The 22,057-nt window shown below is 36.4% G+C and overlaps 1 protein-coding gene across 1 annotated transcript in view; it reads left to right on the plus strand.

The window, feature by feature from the left end:
* Positions 1-22,057, plus strand: part of LOC114646119 (DENN domain-containing protein 4B-like) — a 155,186-nt gene that overhangs the window by 57,655 nt on the left and 75,474 nt on the right. Inside the window, exons 3-8 of the mRNA XM_028794114.2 lie at positions 1,994-2,246; positions 3,087-3,156; positions 5,113-5,282; positions 6,386-6,627; positions 14,418-14,484; positions 17,337-17,395. Of these exons, the coding sequence (XP_028649947.1) occupies positions 1,994-2,246; positions 3,087-3,156; positions 5,113-5,282; positions 6,386-6,627; positions 14,418-14,484; positions 17,337-17,395 (861 nt within the window). The remainder of the gene's footprint in view (positions 1-1,993; positions 2,247-3,086; positions 3,157-5,112; positions 5,283-6,385; positions 6,628-14,417; positions 14,485-17,336; positions 17,396-22,057) is intronic.

Here is a 22,057-nt window from a genome sequence, read left to right on the forward strand (position 1 = left end):
GCCTACGAAAAAACTTGTAATCCTGGGCCACCTTGAATCTCTTTGGAACCTCTCCATCAGCGTCTATTGTTTTGTAAATTTGTCGATTAGCACAAGCAGCCTGCTATCCTATCATCCCAAAACCCACCCCATTTTAAACCCCATACCACCCGGTGTTCTCTCATCTCAAGCAAAGGCTCCTTATCTGCGTGTGAGGTTCCTAGAGTTGATATACTGCATTATTTACCCGATATGCATTTCATGTATGTTCCGTGTCTATAAAGATCTATGTAAATGTAGGATGACAGGAAATGCAAGAAATGCTGAACACATATCTAAAGCAGAAACTTTTTCCATGTTATACAAATAATGATGTGAAGTGTATAATGTGTGAAGACTTTAGTCCAAATATCAAATAAACATGTGTGCTTAAAAGGCTTAAACTTTGAAACTGTGAGAAGGCCATTAATGATAACAACTAACCTCTAAATGCACTGAAAAGTAAAAAAATATATATATTTTTTCTTGTACTAAGGTTTTGTTGGTCATATGCGACTAAAAATAAATTTGTGGGGTGTCCATAAAAAAATTTATTTAATTCAATTAAAATGCATAGATTCATTAAAATGAAATTTCTAAAAAGCTTAACTTTGGAAAGAAAATGGTACATCATATAAAAGTTGATTTAGAGTATGTAGGTTAATGGTTATAACTGGAAAGATTTTCAAATTGTTAAGAGTTATTTTTTTGGAATTATTTAAAGACTCTATGCATTTTAATTGAATTAAATTCATTCTTCTATGGGCACCACTGATAATCACTGATTAAATGTAAGCTTGCACACATTTAATAGGTTTTAATCATTTTTAATCATTAATTGCACTGCAGCTTTTTTGCTTTTAAAATATACATTTACTATATTTATACAGCTGTTTCTTCATTGTACCAGCTACACATTCCTAATTCTTGAGGTATATTTATAAATACAGATTACAATTTTAATTGTGTAGTACTTGTTTCTTACTAAAACTTAATACTGTATTTCACACACAAACAAATTATAAAAACAGTACAAATCATTAAAAAGCCATACAGCGATCAAATGTTCATAAGAAGTTTATCAAGAAGATACAAGGCTGACATGCTTAACAAGTTTACAAATGGATATATTTTATTGTTAAGCTAAAAAGCCTATTGTTTACTAAACAGCAATTTCAAATTCTTATTTATCTTTTTTTCTAGTTGAAAATGTAAGCTACTTTACATAACACAAGCTTGCTCACTGTCCAAAAATCAGACCATTTTAATTAAAAGACAAAATCTAAAGGTCAACATTCACTACAGTAGCTTTTCTTGCCATTTGTCTAATTGCACAGGATGACTCCTCTAATTACTTTTTCTCAGTTTATTGCTCCAATAATATTGCTAATATTATAATATATAGCTAATATTCCAGTCTTCTGTCTAGTAAAATCAGCCTTATTGTTCTCTGTTTACAGGAAATTCATGCATGTGTGCTACCTCAATTACAGTAATAACTTGTGTAAAGATACTACAACAAAATCACCATAAAGCTTAAAAAGGAAGATGCTGAAAAAATAGTTTTCTCTGATTTGCCAATTTACTGATAACTGATTACTGTAGTAAAAAAAAAAAGCCAATTTTGATTGGCGGCCCATCGATCAGAACATTAAAATTTTTTCTGTTTGAACTAATTCCATAATATGATAAAAGTGGCAATAATAAAGGTGTTTTTGGCATTAAAAGCGTTTTATGAAATTCAAACAATTCAAGGTCTGTATGCCTGTATCATGGCAAAAGGAAAAAAAATGTCACCATGTAATTTCAACATACAGGAAAATAAGTTATTTCCTCAATGGGCTATATCATAGGTATCATTAACCCACAATGCATATTCACTTACATATAAAAAAAATCACCTTGTAGATGGTTTGAGTTGTTCTTTTAGACTTGATATGTTTTAACTTAAGTCTTTGCTCAAAACTTTCCTCAGGGTTCTGTGTGAAGGAAAGGAACAAGTAAAAGCTGGATGGAATGTTATTGAGACCACTCCTTATAGCCATTCAGCCAACCTGGGCTCCGGAGGACCAGGAATCCACCGCACATTCATCATGTACCGTAGAGCTCCTGACTCTCAGGCGCTTAACACATTAGGGGTCACTGATATCTCAGTAATCTTGCCAAGTAAAGGAGAGAGTGTTCCACACACCTTCTGCAAAGTGGACAAGAATCTCAACAATGGAATGGTGAGTTTTCCAGGTACTGCTTTGCTACATTTTTAATGCGGCAGCAGCAGAGGTTGTAGGGTGACACAGTGGTTACCCCTGCTATCTCACAGATATAGTGCCCTGAGTTTCTAATACCATACCCAGCCACATATCTGCATAGTCTGCTCATTTTCCCAGTGTCTTTGGGTTTCCTTGTGCATCCCAAAAATATGTGTGTTAGAACTATAGATGATTCTAATGTGCCCCTGTGTAGGTGTGGGTGTGTGCACATGCAGGCCTTGCAATGGATTGAGGGCCCCAGGAGCACATGAACCTGTAGCGCTAGTGGGACTAATAGCAAATACTTTTTATTCTATAGTAAAAAAAATAAAGATAGTAATTTGAAATTTTAATGATTTGAGACAGTTTGTAGTGTTTAGGTTTTTCTGTTTCCGCAGCTATCTAATTTTTTTTTTTTTCCTGTTGATTGTAGATTTTTGTTAGATGTCAAATTATACAACAGTTGAGCTACCTATATGACAAACTATTTCTGCTTTCTCAACATTTTTGCAACAATAGTGAAATACAATCAGTATAGCTGTAGAGGAAGTCTGTGAAATGTTGTACTCAATAAGGTTTTGTTATCTGATCTCGGAGGAAACACAAGGCCATTTTAAAAACAAAACTATTATTTGAAAAAGTATATGTAAATGATGAGAGACAAAAGTGTCATTCTTTACACAACAAGTTTTTGTTTTAAGCATTGTCACAACATGTACAAAATGTTTTGTTTTATTTTTCTTTTCTAGCCAGTAATGTAGGTTAAAAGCTCAAGTGCCTTTTTTATTTTCTAACTGTTGTAACTTTGTGACTCTACAGTGGGGACCTGACCTTTATCTTTGTTATAAGAGAGCAGTTGCCAAGGCCAATGCAGTTGTCTATGAAGCTGGTGAGTATATGTTTGTAAATTGATCAACTTTATACATTTCTGGCTCTTAACACTGAGAATGAGAGCCTTAGATATAATTCACCAGTATCGAGCATGTCATCTTCCACATAAAAAAAACATAAACCTGCCATTTCTTCAGCATTTAGATTAGGTTGTACAATTTTGAGCCTGGACTGGTCTACTTAATGTAAATCTAAAAGTTAAACTGTTTACTACCTCTTAGCTCATCTAAGAAACGTCAGCATTGTTTTATGTAATTTTAGAAGTTTTTGAATATGTGATGACAAAAATACATATGTGTAAATGACAAATAAACAAATTCATGTATTATTAACCTGTGTGAATTAGCCAATAATAAAAAGATAAGTACTAAATGTATCTACCTTGATGTACTGTACATATAAAACAACATTCTATTCTCCCTTCTATCAATCCATCAACCTTTTTCCTGAATCTGTTTACTGCAGTTCAGAATTTTGGGGAGCCAGAACTTATCTTGGCATCCTCCAAAACAGTGAAGTAAGCAACTCTGAAGATGAATACCAGCCAGGGTTATCCAGATCCTAAAAAATGAATAGCCTAAGGACACCTTAAAAATAGAGAATTTGCCCAAAACACTGGCCTAATGCCTGAATTAGACAAAATGAGAGAGTTACTTACATACCATCAACGCCCAAGAGGTCCCCTCTGAGATGTTCAGAGTGATAGAATGGATTAATATCATCACATAACAGAGGGAGGGATCTCCACAGGGATTTTACAATAGTAAAGAACATATACAAGTGCGAATAGCAGGGAAAGGGGTAACAGGTGGATGAAAAACCTGGCAAATATTTGTTGGAAGTTGGTTGAAAAATAGCCTGAAAATGCCACACTGTTTTTAAATAAAGTAATCCAAAAGCCACAACTCGTGAAAGCCCATTTTTCTCTGCGAATGACGGTCAAAAATAGCCCAATTAGGCAAGAAACTGCGGGCCTGACAACACTGATGCTAGCCCATGTTTTGGTATATTTATGCATATATCAACACACAATTTAATTGGCAACTCTGTATATTTTTTGTTGCATAGAAACATACAACTTCTTAATGAAAAAGTGATGCTTCTGTACATTAGCAACATAACAGGCATCATAGATAGTCAATTTTAAATATTAAAAAAAATCAGATCTTGCAAATCTTGAGAAATCATGTTTCCTTAGGGAAACTATGCTGAAAACAAATTTAGATTGAGTACGATGTGTGCTTGAGTGGGCCTGTTCAGAGTTGACTCCTGCTGTGCACTCAGTGCTGCTAGGCTATGCTATGGCCCTAGGCAGTCCTAAGCTGAATTATGTGGGTTTCAGAACGCTACATTATGTTATGTTTTCTATTGTATTTTATGTTATTTTCGGTTATTTGTTTTATGCTATGGATCAAGGGGTTACAGGGAAGATTTTCTAGAATTGTATCTGTGCTTCTTATTTAAAGTATAGCATACAGTGATGTGTATATGGACTGGGAGTTCATATCAGCCAAAATTAGAAGAAAATATTGACATTGTCAAAAAGAATACATTTTTAATCGCATTATTGGCTCAGTTTTAGCCAAGACGTTATGCAAGTTACTAGAAGAAAAGAAAATCTGATTTATTTTAGGTCTGAGACCTTGTATGTCTTTTAAAGAGATTTCTACATGCATTGAGGACAGGCATCTAATTTAAGCAAAAGATCAAGTTAAAATATAAGAAGGTAAGTATGCTTGGGCCAAATCATGTCTTCTTGATTTACATTTACTAAATTGGTGATATGTTAGTTTAAGTTTCTTATGTGTAGATTGTGTAAATATATGAATTAATCTATCTCTATAAATAAATTTTAGAAATTAGTAGACAGTAGCAAATTAAAATTTAATTGGAATATACAAAACCAAACAGATCAGAAACCTATTTTTCACTTACACTTTCACTTGTATTATAGGATTAATCAGCCGCTACCCAGAAACAGACATAGAATTATTCCAGCTGCCGAAATCCGTGCCAGTGTTTTGTTTACCAATGGGGGTCACAATTGAAAGCTGGCCTCTAAACACCAAATACCAGCTTCCTGTTTTCTCAACTTTTGTCTTGACTAGTGCTTCTGGGGACAAGGTATGTTTAAAGCAGTCCTTTATTTTACTTTCTGTTTAAAGATACTACGCTTTAATATTGTGAGGATCTTAGGATGACAGAAAATAAAGTTCTATTTCAGGAATGGTTGAATGGTTTTAATAAATCATTTGAATTAACAAATTGAATTCTTACCTGCACATTAAATGTTATTAGTTTTGATGTTTGTGTCTTTTAATGACGTGCCTGCTGCTGTTTAAGTACTTGTGGATTCTTTCCCTCCAGAACAAGAACTGACCAAATCAACATATGTTCAGCTTAATTGCCACCTGTGACAGTTAATACCGACGTATGGACAGGATTTGCTTTTGAATTTGTGGGGGATTACATATAATGTGGCACTTTAAATTGCATAGTGCAGTTACTCTTAATATTAAATATTACTAATGTGTTTCGTCTCCATTTTTGCATGTTTGTTTTTTGCCAATTTTGTTTGCCTTATTTTCTTATTTTATCGATATTTTTCTAAAAAAAAAAAAAAAAGTTTCTTTCCAGTAAGTAGTATTGTCATTTCAGTGCTAAAATCACAATTCAGTAGAATACATTTATACTGAATACTGATTACTGAATATTTGCATACTGTAAAATGTTATTGTACTGTAAATGTTATTATCAAAGGGGGTTTGCTGTGTGCCATTTTTCCTTTGTACATTTGTCTACAACACAATTTGGCAATGAACTACTTTGTAGTTATTCATTAAAGAAGCCCAGTGTGCTTGGAAGTAGGCATGTAAAGTAGATGAATCAGTGAGCATTGTTTTACTGCAACTAGCATTAGAGATAATTCTGTTGGGCTCTGTTGTTGTTCTAAACATAAAAAAAACCTTACGCTTTTAAATATAAACCAGTGACTGTAAATTTAATAATGTGTATTTGTTGTTAATTTTATGTGAGTTGTGTCATTCTACATGTTGAAACAGAGCAGCAGTACAGGCATGCACCTAGCAGACATAGTACAAAAGTTTAATTCAGCCTTTTTATATCCTTTATACTAACATGTAATGATATACAAATAGAAAGTTTTTTTTGTCTTTTCATGTGCTTTGGAATAATTTTAATTTTAGTTCAACTTTTTTTCTTTTTAGGTTTATGGTGCTGCTATTCAGTTCTATGAACCATACCCTCGAGAGAGGCTTAAGGACAAACAAAAGCAGCGTCTTGGCCTAGTTAGCATTGTGGACCGGCGGCCAATCACTAATCGGATGGTGCAGGTGAAAAAGAGCATCTGCGTACTGTCTCACTGGCCTTTTTTTGACGTCTTCCAGAAGTTTCTGACTTTCATCTATCGTTACTCCATTTCAGGGCCGCATGTCCTTCCCATTGAGAAGTGAGTATCTCTGTTCTGACATAGTTGCTGCACTATTGAAATAATTCATGGTGTCACGGTTGTATTTTTGTAGCATCTTACCGGTTAAGCTCAAGTTCAGTCTTTATTATAAGCCCAAGAAGCAATTTGGGCTTATAATTACAGCTACTTGACAAAAATGTCAGTAAAATAGTCTAATTGCAGTGGGGATAAACGAATATGTATACCTGCAGCTGCTCGTTTTAGGTAGCATATAATGCATACCAGAAGGAAAAAACAGTATTTAGTGGATTGCTGCAATCAGAGAGGATGGCCTTGACTTTCTGTAAGACTAGTCTTTAAAACAACAACATTTATTTCTGTACTCATACTCCAGATGTAGTTCAAAGTGTGTTAGTAGATATCAAAGAAATAGTTAAAAGCAATTAAAAACAAATTAAAATTTGTTAAGAAAATAATGAATAAATAACATAAAAAAATCTAATTACATAAGATAGATATGTAATTAATAGAGAACTATAGTCCTTCTGAGACAAAATCATTTTTTAAGTCTCTAAAGATAAGATGATAATGTCAGATATCCTCTGGTTAAGCTGGAGAGGAAAAAAAAACTTTTCAGTGGTTCGAAGGCCAAAAAGACCACCCAGTCCCCATTATCCATCTTACATTTTTTTAGTTTTCATCGTAGAGCAATTGACGCAGTGGGTCTTGTGGGGTGTTGGGTATCCACTTTCAATAAGACATCAGGCAACAATACAGATTTTTGGTGCATAACAACAAAACACTGCCTCACCACTTCTTTTTTGCTTAACTTTTGGAATACTAAGCAGACCGCTATTAGCAGGTCTAGGGTTCAACTTGGAATGTAGGGGGACAGGCACTCCAAAATATAGGAAGCAACAAAATTATTTAAGGCTTTATATACAAGTACTACTCTGTCTCGCAAATGGAGGACAGTCTTCCTGCTGTAACTGACAGTTCCATTTAGTACATTCTTACATTTGATGCTGAGACTGACAAACCAGTAGATCATGGAAAATTATAGCGCATACTAGGTATAAGATTTACAAAATGTCACCATGTGTATTATCTTGAAGTTAATTAGACTTAACAGAAATGTTTATGGGGTTAAGTCTACTCTTGCACTTGAAGATTAACACAGAAAAAGATACACATACACGAAGCAACCCTATCCATACAAAGCCTTGAGTGTTGCCAATTGCCAGTCATTCCACAATATTCTGCATAAAATTCTCTATATAGGGATTCACTATAAGCAGCTCTAAAAAACTTGTAGGTGTCATTGTGACACAAATAAAAGCGCTGCCCTTTTGGTAATATGCCACTTATTAACAAAACTATGTCTCACGTTTACCACAGTTATTCTAATTATTGAGGAGCAAATTCAATAGCCTTGATAAACCTTGTGAATATGAAAGTGGTTATCTAACTCAAACATGGTACCCTTTTATTATTTCAGTTACTCTAGATTAAAGACAAAGTATGAAAAATATAAAAGTAACATGGTATTTATTAACATATAAAAATACAAAAGAAGAAGAAGAAAATATAATAGAAAATAAAATATATAGAAATATATATCTTAGAAAATGTTATTGAAAATCAGAAGTGTCAAGGGTAATGTCCTAGGCGTCCTTGATTTAGTGATCGTGTTATTTATAGGTTGCATCTTCTGACGTCAAAATCAGATGGTCTCACTTTTCTTGACCAATGACGTTGGTTCCTATGTTGCACTTCTGCTGTTGTCATTTCTTCTTTTTGTTCGATCAGATGAGCTATATTTATGTTAAAAAGTACACGTGGGGTTTTGGGACATGTGATATTGCACACATTTGATTGGCTATCTTGACCTGATGACAAATGACTTTGATGAAAGTGTTTGATCTTTTAAGTGCCTCCACATTCTTTCCTTTCTCAAGGTGTAAACTAATTCTGTAATGCCTGGCCTTACACCTTACAGTTCCTAGGTTTGTTTGAGCAAAATATAATAATATAATGTATTATAATATCACCAGTATATAACTCTAAAACTAAGATTTTCCACACCAGGACACCATTTGAGTCTTATCAGCATTAAAAGATCTTAGCCTTCATGAGTAGAACAGGCACTGATGAATTTTTTTACACAATTCCTCTGTATTTTCATCAAACCACTAGTTCTTATCGGCTATTGTGCCTAAATACTTGTAGGTGCTGAGAAGCATGTGGTCTCAATCTAACACCAATCGCCATATACTTTGTTTTTACTACTTTTATTTGTACAAAGGCATCCTCATGCCATTTATTAAAGTCTTTACCCACGGGTCTATGGCATGTTTCATTGGCAGGCATCAAAAAAATGCCTGTTTGAATGAGTACTTACACAATTTGTATACTTCATATAGTTAGATAGAAACTTTATTAATCCCAAAGGATTTTGTATTTACTAAGTATAAAGTGATTAGAATTGCACATACTAATAAATTACAATTTCACAGTACCAGATGTCAGTTGTTGGCATAGTATATTGCATATAGTGTCATTTCCTGTTAGGTTGTCTGCTAGACCAGCTCAGTACCATTTAGCAAACGGGGAACAATACCTCCTCGGCCAAGGGATGACTCATTTTAGAGCCTGATGGCTGTCGGTAGAGACGACCTTACATAGTGCTACTTGGAGCAGTTGTCTTAGTCTGTTACTGAATATGCACCTCTGTTTAGTCAAAATGTCATATGCAATAAGAGCAAATGAACACACTTCTGTGGTGACCCTATAGAAATTGTAAGAAAATCAGAAATGCTACTGTTTGCTCTCATTGTAAGAGTTCACATACAGATAAAATTTTATTAATGCCATGGATAATATAAGATCTTAGCCTTCATAAGCAGAACAGACACTGCAGATTTTTTTTTACACAATTCTTCTGTATTTTCATCAAACTGCTACTTGTTATTGGTTACTGTACTTAAATATTTTTTAAAATGTATCCACAAATTAGAACCTGTTTAATTGTTCTACCTGATGCCTGTCGTCTATATCCTTTTAATTCCACATTTTTCTGTTTTTGTTACTCTTGTTACTAATTGTAGTGTACATCCCCAAGGCAGATTATTTTTATCCAGTTGCCTTTGCAGTCTGTCCTTATAGTTAAGCACAACATTCCTCATTTTCCTCCTACAATCCACTGTATGTTTCTTAATTCAATCACCTTTGTAAAGGACCTGCTTCTCTCATTTAAGGGACTCTTGAGAGTCTTAGTGAACCACTGTATGCTGTTGGGATGAGCATATCATCACAGAAGTTGATGTAACTACCAGTAACATCTGTGCATACAACAATATATGACCGTGAGTCCATAAAGGTGTCCCTAATTTTTACTTTTTTTTTACAGGAGTAAGATTGAGTTCTCAGTTCATAGTTTACTCCTTTTTATTAGTGTTTTTTCCCAATTTCAGGTTAGCCTTATAAATAAAAAGAAGTAAAATGTTAGGATCAACTGACCCTAATAGTGGTTTATTAATAGACCTATATACATTTTTAACAGATGCACAGTAAAAGTCCAAGATCTTATTGTGGTGTGTAGAGTATAATGTTGTGCAGTAAATCAGTAATAAAATTGTGCATGAAATTTCTTTTATGTTGCATTAGTGGAAAAGTAATCACTCTGTCTAAGAATAGCATGGACAGAGCAGAGCATGTGTGCCTATTCTCTCCATGCTAAGCTGCATCTGTGTACCTAGCAGAAAAATGAATTGTGCAGTTTTACTTTTGGTAGAATCATGATAAATATTAAACCAACAATACATTCACAATGTTAATGTTATTTTAGTAGCTTTGGTAGATACATGCAGTGGTAGACTAAGCTGCAGAAAAGTTTGAGGTTTTATGATTTTTTTTAAATTTTGTTTTCTTTATAGTCTTCTGTTGCACTGACAAGTATTAAATTTTATGTGTTGTATTCTGCGTATGTGTGAGCCTGTGCATGCACTTGAGCCACCATATACATGTTTGATTGATAAAACCACTGGTTGCTTGTGCTTTTTGAGCACTAGTGTGAATCTATAGAATACATTGTGTAGGATGCAGTTCACTCTGCTCTGTACTGTTGTGTATGCACTCTTTGCTGTATTTGCTGTTAATCAAAAATACTATAGGCTTTACTTGTATTGTAATCACACAATGCCAAATCAGAACCCACACATTTTTCTGATACCAACCCAGAGGTAAAATGATGAGTAAGTATTTGTGTCAAAAGTAATCCTCTTTAATGTAAGTAAAAAACAGAAATCAATAATAGCAAATTAATTGAAATTGAGTTGAAAGAAAAAATGATATGTACTCATTCATACTTTAGAGTTGCCATAATATGATACCTCTGGCATGTGAGACTTATGTGTATTAAGAAATTCTGGGGATATTGAACATCATAGGGCCAATTCCACTAAATGCGGTATTCTCTGAAGTATTGACAGTTCAGTGTAAGTTTCAGATGTGACACATGAAGATAAGTTGAGTAAAAGCCTTAAGACAAAACAATGTCCATTGTACAGACCAATGTGTAAGACTGCCTCATCATTATAAACTTTTAAACTCATGTACATCTAAAACAATACAATACAAGCAGCACAAAAAAATCAAAACAGAAAAACATGATGTCAGATAGTAACACTGATCCTTCTTTTCAGGTGCCAGATATGTGATGCCCATGTAATTTAATAATAATACAGTATGTAACATTGTAAGAAGTCTTATAAAAACATCTTCTTGAATACTCAGTTGTTTGTTTTTTAGTTTTTAAAATTCTCTAGTTCGCAAATATTTTCTTCTGATCTGTTTTCTAAATTACTTCACCACCTTTGTTCATTGAAAATGAGTACATTGAAGATAGATTAAGTAACACTGAAGAAGTTTTTGACAATACAAGCATTTCCCTTTTTTAAAGATTGTACTGTAGCATAACCACAGTAATTTCCACCAAAACATTTCACTTTTGTGGGCTATTAACTTAAAAATATTGCTTACTTCTAATTATCCTATTAAAAACAATGCATTTCTAATAATAGATTGTGATGTATTGTGGGCTGTATTAAAAATGAATTCCTTTAAGAATTCAGGCCCTATTGTGTTCAGGCTAAAGTGTAGTTCGTTATTGTTTTGTGCGTTCCTTATTTGCAGTTACTGCCATTTTTTCCCTACAGCTAAAGAATTTATGTTGATATATAATGCATCTTTCATCAGAATTACTTCTAATGTTGAGCATCAACCACAGAGGTACACTAAAATGAAGGTCAGGATTCCAAAACTGAATCTGTTGAGTTATGAAAAATTGTTAGTCTCTAGTGTCATTTGTCATATATTGGATATCACAGGTATTGATACTAGTGATGCTACCAAGTAATTGTAATACTGCTTGAGCGCTCAGAAGCAGTGCAACTGTAGGAATCGGAGAATGCATGTGCTGGAAGGCAAATTAACTTTATTTCCTAACTTTATTGCAATGTGTAATACTACAGTACTATATGCTGTATATGACTTTTCACTCCCTGTGACTTAAAAAAAAACAAAAAAAAAAAAAAAACATGAATACCACCATCTAACTGGTATTTCTTCTTGATGGCTGTACTGTATATATCAGTACCAAAGTGTCAAAGTCTCTGATTTATTTTTTTTTTCTAAAAATTACCTGACCCCTTCCCCCAATTGTCTCTCGTTTATACTTAAAAAAAATATTGAAATATTTTAAACTCTTTTTACTGTGACAGAAAGTAATGTCAATATATATTTTCATACCAGTGAAATCCTACATATCTTGCTTCTTGCCATTATACGTAAGAAACACAGCAGTCAAGTACAGTTACAGTTTGGATAATGGCGAAAGAAAACACAAAGGTAACACTAGTACTTTGTCTCTGTGACAGTTGTCTGCACAGATGTAAGAGAAATCTATTCTCTTTTGACAGGACCAGGAGGACAAGGTGCTTCAATATATGATAATACTTAAAATTTTTTTATTGAAATGCTCCATTCCTTAGCTCACTTCCTGCCAAAACAAAGCCTGAAAGTTTAATTTAAGTGGAAAAAATATCCTTATATTTTTAGGACTCCCTTTTAGGACACCACTGTGGTATCACAGAGAATAGAAAACTATTGTAGTACAGTAGGAGCAAGCAAGAAACTAACCTGAGATGGAATACTAGGATGGGGAAGGAAAGGCAATAATGGCATTTTTCCTGATGGCATTAAAGTGCATAGGGAGAAATTGATTGTAATAGCCTATACCCCAATACTAGCACTAGACTTACCTTGCTCAACTGGAAGAATCACAAAGAACCTTCTATAATTCAGTGGGTAAACGATGTTCTATATTATCTCAAATTAGAAAAAAATCAAATTCTCTTTTACAGGTTATGTCCAAAACTTTTTTTTAAAAATATGGCAAATATTAATTACAGGCAGTCTCCGGGTTACGTACAAGATAGGGACTGTAGGTGTGTACTTAAGTTGAATTTGTATGTAAGTCGGAACAGGTACATTATTTTAATAAATGCTATTGTTGACCGACTGTAACCAAGTGCTCTGCCAATGAATGATGGAGTTTCACCTCTCTCTGACCTTTTTATTATTTCTACTTTATTTTCCATGGTGATGGTTTTTCTTTTCTTTACTGTATCACCAGCACTTGCATCAGATTTGTGTTTCAGAGACATTCTTGAAGGGTGAAGACAAAAGGTTAAGATGAGCTCTTCTGCACAGCACTGTACACGTTATCACAGCAGGCAGTCATCCCTCGTCAGCACGTCTGGTGTACTGACAAGAGACAACTTCCTGCTATGTACGTAACAGTACAAGCAGGCTTGCTATTGAGAATGAATGGGAGTAGCGAGGGGCGGTTCACCACCCACCCACCACACAGTCACCTCCACTATAGTATGCAGCCTGCAGCGTGCGTCCGCCCACCGAGAATGAACACGGTGCAGCCAAAGGCGGGTAGTGAATCGCCCACTACCGCCCCTATTCAACAGGCAGCCACCCGAAGCACATTACAATGCTACCCCCCGCCGCTCCATTCACCCTCAATGGCCTCCGTTCAGCCACAACTGGGTCACCGCTCGCAGCATTACCAGCAGCCCACTGAAAACGATTCGGGGGGAGCCGTGTGTAGTGGGCGGGCAGTGAAACGCCCTACACCGTTCCATCCAGCCTGCGTCCAGTCAGGAGCAGTAGCTGCGGCGGACAGCGAACCGCCCCATTAAGCCTCCGTCCTGCACACAAGCGATAGCTGTGGCCCCAGTGACTATGGACCATGGGTCACTGCTCGCTTGCTGCCGGGAGTTGCCCGAGGGACACAGGGACACTACACTGCGCAAGTAGCGAAATCGCACCCCTCCAGCCACTACTTGCAGCGTCCTCCGGCCAAATATGACGGAGCGGCAGTTAATGAGGCGCATGCATCACAGCTGCGGCCTCGTTCATAAGTTGTAGGTCGGGTGTCCGTAACCTGGGGACTACCTGTAATACTATTTTAGAATTGAGTCTCTAATGTCTTTAACAGTTTTATCATTTTTATTTAAAAAAAAAAAAAAAAGGTAAAGGTGGTTTTTTTTTTTTTTGCATTTTCCATGAGTAGAGACCACAAAGTCTCTTTATTCTTTTTATCTTTCTTGCGTTTTCTTTGTATTTTTTTTCCTTTGTTGTTATTGTAATTAATTTGAAATAAGTGTTTGTACCTGGAATATTATTATGTTAGATCTATTGAATGTCACTGTAATGTTCTGATATTAAATTAATAAATTGAAATGATTTTTTTGCAGGCACATCTCTAGCTTTATGCACAATGTCCCTTTTCCCTCACCACAAAGACCTCGAATCCTAGTACAGGTAAGATTTAGTCATTCAATATATTCAAAGTGGGTCATAATTACATATTAGCAATGAATTAAGCAAATCTGTATTCATTTTTCATGGCTGCGGACATAACAAACTCTGAAGTTTAGTGTTCTCTCATAAACTTGATGGTTTATATTTACTTGCCTTTTGCCACCTGTAACCATAAGGGGCAGCCTCTGAGCCTCAACCTACAGACAAAATAATACCCAAAGAAAATTACAGTTCAAATGTTTCACGTAAAGGAGCACTGCAACTAAATTACTTCAAACCTAGTGCCTCAACCTACAAACACAATAATTCCCAAGCAAAGTTATGGTTCATATACCTTGTGTAAAGCAGCACTGCAACTAAATTACCGTAAAGCCTAGAAAAGCAGGCCAATTTACTGATCACCAATCAAGTCTTTTTTTAGTGAAATTGGCTGATTTAGATTGGCGATTGAGGCATTTCTGCTTTTAAACAGCAAGATATTTAGTTGTTAGCTTTCAATTGCAAAAAACAGCACAATATAGTATTATTTTGATATTTGGGCCACAGTATGAGTTTTGCAAATTGTTTACAGAATCTAATGGTAATTCAAAATAACTTTTTTAATATTTTGAGTAAACACACATACTGTATTTATATCATTATATTTATCAGGCTGAAGAATGACCTATAAAATGGGGGTCTGTCGTGTTAACCAATAATTAAAATTAGAAACGTTCATTTTTAAAATCAATATTTCTTTCTTTATGTTAAAATGTGGTTTTGAAATTCCATAGGGTACATGTTTATACAGTACAATACTTTCTTACTTAGGTTTAAAAAAAAAAATTCCCATTGTGGCAGCTATGTTTCACTTTCAGAATGTGTTAAAAACTAGCTCAGAAAAATCTTATAAAAATGTGCATTATGCCTATGGAAAGGTGACATAGACTAGAGACATTTACATATTCAGTTTAATTTTGAATATTTAAAATTTTATATCCTATTGAATGTCAGTGTGACAGCCTTATTTTATGGTGTGGCCAAGAAATTTCCTTTCTTGCAGTATTGTGAAAATGAACCCAAGCACTTAATATAAAAGTGGGGAAAGCATTTTTCAATGAAATATCTTCATACATGCTCCACTTACAGAAATAAAAAAGCCTATATCTGTTCTTACAAGAGAAGAAAATATATTAAGTATAATTCACTAAGCCGACAGAACAGGCAAGACAACCATGGGATACGCACAGGCAAGACAACCATGGGATACGCACGATATAGCGACGCCTGCCAACTCACAGAGATCCACCCACCAACATTAAGATGATGGGATATGCCGACAACTCACAGAGCCACGCCCGCCAACAACACAGAGCCACGCCCACCAACTCTAAGACCATGGGACGAGAACGCCCACCCGACTGACTGTTACCAGCGTGTAAAACCATCGCAGCTTTTAACTCACAAACTGCAACAACTCACCAAACGTGTAAAACCATCGCAGCTTTTAACTCACAAACTGCAACAACTCACCAAACGTGTAAAACCATCGCAGCTTTTAACTCACAAACTGCAACAACTCACCAAACGTGTAAAACCATCGCAGCTTTTAACTCACAAACTGCAACAACTCACCAAACGTGTAAAACCATCGCAGCTTTTAACTCACAAACTGCAACAACTCACCAAACAAGGACACCCTGTCTCTCGAGGCATTCACACTGCCGGAAGACAACCATGGGATATGCAAAAAATAGCCATGTCAGTCAACTCACAAAGCCCAGCCCACCAACTCGAGCACGCATCCACCCACGCTCTCAAGGCATTCACAGTGCCTGCTCATGTGCCCGGATGCAACAACTCACCAACTCGATTTCGTCTCTGTTACAGTACATATGCACCACTGAGCCACGTTGACTTTTCATTATTCTTTTCGGTTTCGGCTGCATTTCTATATATAATCCACTAAGTCGTCCGACCATGGGATACAAACGACAGAGCACCGCCCAACAATTCGAACCGATACAGAGACACGCCCACCAACTGTAAGAGCATGGGACGAGAACGCCCGCCCGCCTGACTGTTACCAGCGTTCACCGCAATGTACTGGAGTGTAAAACCATCACAACTGCTAACTCACAAACTGCAACAATTCACCAAACACCGCATCAGACGCTTTCTATATCTAAGAAGATATATAGATATTTCTTTCTCAATTCTGTGGGTGGTGGTGCATGGCTGTTCTTCGTTGGTGGAGCAATTTGTCTTTATAATTCCGAAAACGAATGAGACTCCCTACTGCTAAATAGTTACGGGATCGCCAAGCGGTCGACGTCCAACTTCTTAAAGGGACAAGTGGCTATCAGCCACATGAGATTGAGCATTAACAGGTCTGTGATGCCCTTGGATGTCCGGTACTGCACGCACGCTACACTGAATGGATCAACGTGTGTCTACCCGGCGCTGACAGGCGTGGGTAAGCCATTGAACCCCATTCGTGATGGGGACCGGGGCTTGCAATTGTTCCCCACGAACGAGGAATTCCCAGTAAGTGCGGGTCATACGCTCGCACTGATTACGTCCCTGCCCTTTGTACACGCACCCCCCCCCCTCGCTACTACCATGGTCGGGTGACTTGGTGGATTATATATAGAAAAGCAGCCGGAACCGCAAAGAACAATGAAAAAACAACGTGATTATTTTTTTTAAATTTCTGTTTGTCATAGACATTCTTAATTCAAGTGTGTTATAGTATATGAAAAAATTACCAAAACTTTAAAAAGTCTTCCATAATATTAATGATAGAAGATTGTTTTGCATCGTAAACTTGAACTTTGCTGTATTATTCTATTATGATCCTTTCTATTTTGCAGCTGTCTCCATATGATAACCTATTGCTGTGCCAACCAGTGTCGTCACCTTTGCCTCTCAGGTAAACAAATGCAATTAACATTGTATTTATAATATTCTGTAGGAGCAAAAATGGTACAATGCTCTCATGCATTCTCAACTTTTATTAGTCTAAAGTAATTTCTCAGACATACACTACTGGTCAAAAGTTTTAGAACACCTCAATTTTTCCAGTGTTTCTTCAAATTTAATCAGTTGAAATGCGAGGAATGACCTAAAATGTGAAAAGGGAAGCAGTAAACTTCCAGACGTTTAAATTTAAAGATTAGGTTAGTAAAAACTGGAAAAAAATGAAATTTCAGAATATCACAAATGGGCCTTTTTCAGGAAACAATTATTTGTAGCCATTAGTTAATTAAGCCTTGCAAATTGAACAAACAATTTTCACAGGTTTCCAAGCTTCTGTTGATTACATAAAAGTCCGTCAGTATGTCTCAAAGGAGAGTTGGAACAGACTGTATTACTACACCCTCTGATATAGTACGTGGACAATATTACATTATAGAAAGTTGGAAATTCCAGTGATAATGGAACGAAAATGGCAATTAACAAATGAAATGAGACAGAGTATTATTACACTTAGAAGTGTAGACCTTTCATTTAGGGAAATTGCAAAAAAAAAAAAAATCAAAGTGTCAGTGTGTACAGTATCCTATATAATCCAAAGGCATTTGGAAACTGGGAGAAACTCTGATATGAATAGATCTGGCAGACCCAAAGTCACAACCCAATCAGAAAACAGATTCTGAAGGTCACCAGCTTGAGTGACAGGCGATTCACAGCAGTCTCTAATTCTACTGTGAAAAGGAGACTTTGTACTGCAAGTCTGACAAATGGTGAGTGGCAGTAAGAAAGCCATTCCTTAAAGGACAAAATAGGGCATTGAAATGCCAGCTATGGATTACTGCAGACTGGAAGAAAATCTTATGGACAGATAAATCAAAATTTTAAGTCTTCGGTTCATCATGCATGTTATTTTTACGCCATCGAGTTGATGAAAGGATGGTTCCTCAGTGTGTGACACCAACTGTCAAACACGGAGGAGGAAGTGTGATGGTTTGGGGTGATTTTGCTGGATGTAAAGTTGGTCACTTGGACATAGTGAGTGGCATTCTGAATCAAAAGGATTACCACAGTTTGTCTGTTATATCAGCAAAAGGTGGCTATTTTGATGAATCAAAAATTTGAACAAAATTTTATACACTTAATGATTCCTTGACTTATTTGTTTTATTTACCATTATTTATTTGTTCAATGCCTTGATTTCATGAAACATTAAGACATGAAAATGTATTCTATAAAAACTGAAAAAACGGAGGTATTCTAAAACTTTTGACCAGAAGTGGGAGGAGTATAGACTTACTCTTTTAGATGCTCCTCCAGCATACACAAAATTAATTTACATAATGATTCCCTATATTGTGATATACAGTAAAACTAAAATCAATCTTATTGATTAAATACAAAAAGTCCTATTAAGGTAAATTTACTATTAAAATAAGAATTGAGATTTGGCCTGTTCACAGTTGGAATTGGAGAGGAGAGAAAAACAAAAACCCCAGTTAATGGCATACCTGGAAGAAATAAACCTCTGTCTTTTATAACCTTAAGACAGTTTTTTAATACAGGGTAGTCATAATGGAAGTTCACAACCATATTAGCTGCAGTAAACGTTTGTCTTTTAGAGAATGTACCCTAAGTTCTTGTCAATAAGCCGCGGCTTATCTAAGGAAAAAAGTTGTGAAAATGAAAAAATAGAATATCGGCTTATACATAAGTCCGGCTTATACATCCATCGCGGGGGTTGCGTTCCAGAGCCACCCGCGAAATAAGAATATCCGCGAAGTAGAAACCATATGTTTATATGGTTATTTTTATATTGTCATGCTTGGGTCACAGATTTGCGCAGAAACACAGGAGGTTGTAGAGAGACAGGAACATTATTCAAACACTGCAAACAAACATTTGTCTCTTTTTCAAAAGTTTAAACTGTGCTCCATGACAAGACAGAGATGACAGTTCCGTCTCACAATTAAAAGAATGCAAACATATCTTCCTCTTCAAAGGAGTGAAGCAAACAAATCAATATGTCTGTTTGGCTTTTAAGTATGCGAAGCACCGCGGCACAAAGCTGTTGAAGGCGGCAGCTCACACCCCCTCCGTCAGGAGCAGACAAAGAGAGAGAGAGGGAGAGTTTGTTTTTCAGTCAAAAATCAATACGTGCCCTTCGAGCTTTTAAGTATGCGAAGCACTGTGCAGCATGTCTTTTCAGGAATCAGCTTTACAAAAGATAGCAACGTGAAGATAATCTTTCAGCATTTTTAGACGAGCGTCTGTATCGTCTAGGTGTGCAAACAGCCCCCCTGCTCAATCCCCATACGTCAGGATCACAGATAGTCAGCGCAAGATTGACAGAAAAGTAAGCAATCTAGCTTCTCAGCCATCTGCCAATAGCGTCCCTTGTATGAAATCAACTGGGCAAACCAATTGAGGAAGCATGTACCAGAAATTAAAAGACCCATTGTCCGCAGAAATCCGCGATATATATTTAAATATGCTTACATATAAAATCACAATTTAAATGACCGCTACGCGCTCGTGTTGACTCGGCGACGCCCAGAGCAGAAAGAACGCGCTCCGGCCGCTCCAACCGCGCCATGCGGGGAGTGAGAGAGACGGCAATATCTCACACTCTCTCCCCCCTTAAAGAAATTAAATGGGCGCGAGTGAGACCACTGACCTCCCTCCCTTCTATTAGTTATAGGTTATAGTACGTTCGGCTTATCCATGAGTCCGGCTTATCTATGCTACGATTTTATTTTAAAAATTCGTATGATTTTTGGTCTCCGGCTAATACATGAGTCCGGCTTATAGACAAGAACTTAGGGTACTTGCTTGATTATGTTTTATCATTCTTTTGTGCACTTGAAAATAAAGGTTTAATTCCTTCCTCTATACCACTGTTTGATCCTGAACAAGTCACTTAGCTAAGCTGTGCTCGAAATGTAAAAATGTATACAAACAATTGTATTATGTATCTAGAAAGGTGCTATAAAAACAAAGGCGGTTTATCTGTTTTTATGAATTTTAATATTACCACTTCTAAAATAGCATTTTTGCAACATATTTTTGTCCATGTTATTATCTAACTGCCTCTTTCATGATTGTGCAATGACATCTTTTTGTTACTTGATAAAACACCTGGGGTCTCATGTATAAACGGTGCGTACGCACAAAAATGTTGCATAAGCCAGTTTCCACTCTGTATAAAACCTAAACTTGGCGTAAAGCCACGCACATTTTCATGCCAGCTAAATGCTTGGCGTATGCAAGTTCTCCACTCGGTTTTGCAAATTGGCGGCACCCAGCGTCAAAGCAGTGCTTTTTGTTCCAGTGTGGTTTCCCTTTCTTTTTTATATCCACATCCCTGACGCGGCTTTTTCAAATCCACTGAAATTAACCGCATATTGTTTATTGGTTTAAGGCATCTGATTGTAATTAACCTGTAACAATATAATGGTCCATGGAATGGCCAAACTATTACAAATACCATAGCTGCTTTAGCGTTGTTTCTCTCAGTGCACCACTCGGTGTATTTATATCACTGTATCTGAGTGTGGAATCACAGCTGTATAGCAGCTGATCGGAAAGAGAATTATTGGTATACAGCATCTAGCACACGCTGCCTCAGCCATGCACACAGTTTATTGATCTGCTTTCAAATGACAAACGCTTCAGAGCCTTTACTGTACGGACCTTGCAGTTCAGAAACAGTTTCATCCCAAGAACTATAAACACATTCAATCAGTCCATCAAGTGCTCCTTGTAGAACTGTCTGTACTTACAAGAACAATTACCTCAATGTAAACTTGCGATACAGTTACTGTATAATATTGCACAACCCGAGCCACTTTATAAAGAGTGTATTTACAGTTAGATCCATAAATATTTGGACAGAGACAACTTTTTTCTAATTTTGGTTCTGTACATTACCACAATTAATTTTAAATGAAACAACTCAGATGCAGTTGAAGTGCAGACTTTCAGCTTTAATTCAGTGGGGTGAACAAAACGATTGCATAAAAATGTGAGGCAACTAAAGCATTTTTTTTAACACAATCCCTTCATTTCAGGGGCTCAAAAGTAATTGGACAATTGACTCAAAGGCTATTTCATGGGCTGGTGTGGGCAAGTCCGTCGTTATGTCATTATCAATTAAGCAGATAAAAGGCCTGGAGTTGATTTGAGGTGTGGTGCTTGCATGTGGAAGATTTTGCTGTGAACAGTCAACATGCGGTCAAAGGAGCTCTCCATGCAGGTGAAAGAAGCCATCCTTAAGCTGCGAAAACAGAAAAAACCCATCAGAGAAATTGCTACAATATTACGAGTGGCAAAATCTACAGTTTGGTACATCCTGAGAAAGAAAGCAAGCACTGGTGAACTCAGCAACGCAAAAAGACCTGGACATCCACGGAAAACAACAGTGGTGGATGATCACAGAATCATTTCCATGGTGAAGAGAAACCCCTTCACAACAGCCAACCAAGTGGACGACACTCTCCAGGGGGTAGGCGTATCGATATCCAAGTCTACCATAAAGAGAAGACTGCATGAAAGTAAATACAGAGGGTGCACTGCAAGGTGGAAGCCACTCATAAGCCTCAAGAATAGAAAGGCTAGACTG

Source organism: Erpetoichthys calabaricus, chromosome 2 (assembly GCF_900747795.2).
Source record: "Erpetoichthys calabaricus chromosome 2, fErpCal1.3, whole genome shotgun sequence".
Lineage (NCBI taxonomy): Eukaryota > Metazoa > Chordata > Cladistia > Polypteriformes > Polypteridae > Erpetoichthys > Erpetoichthys calabaricus.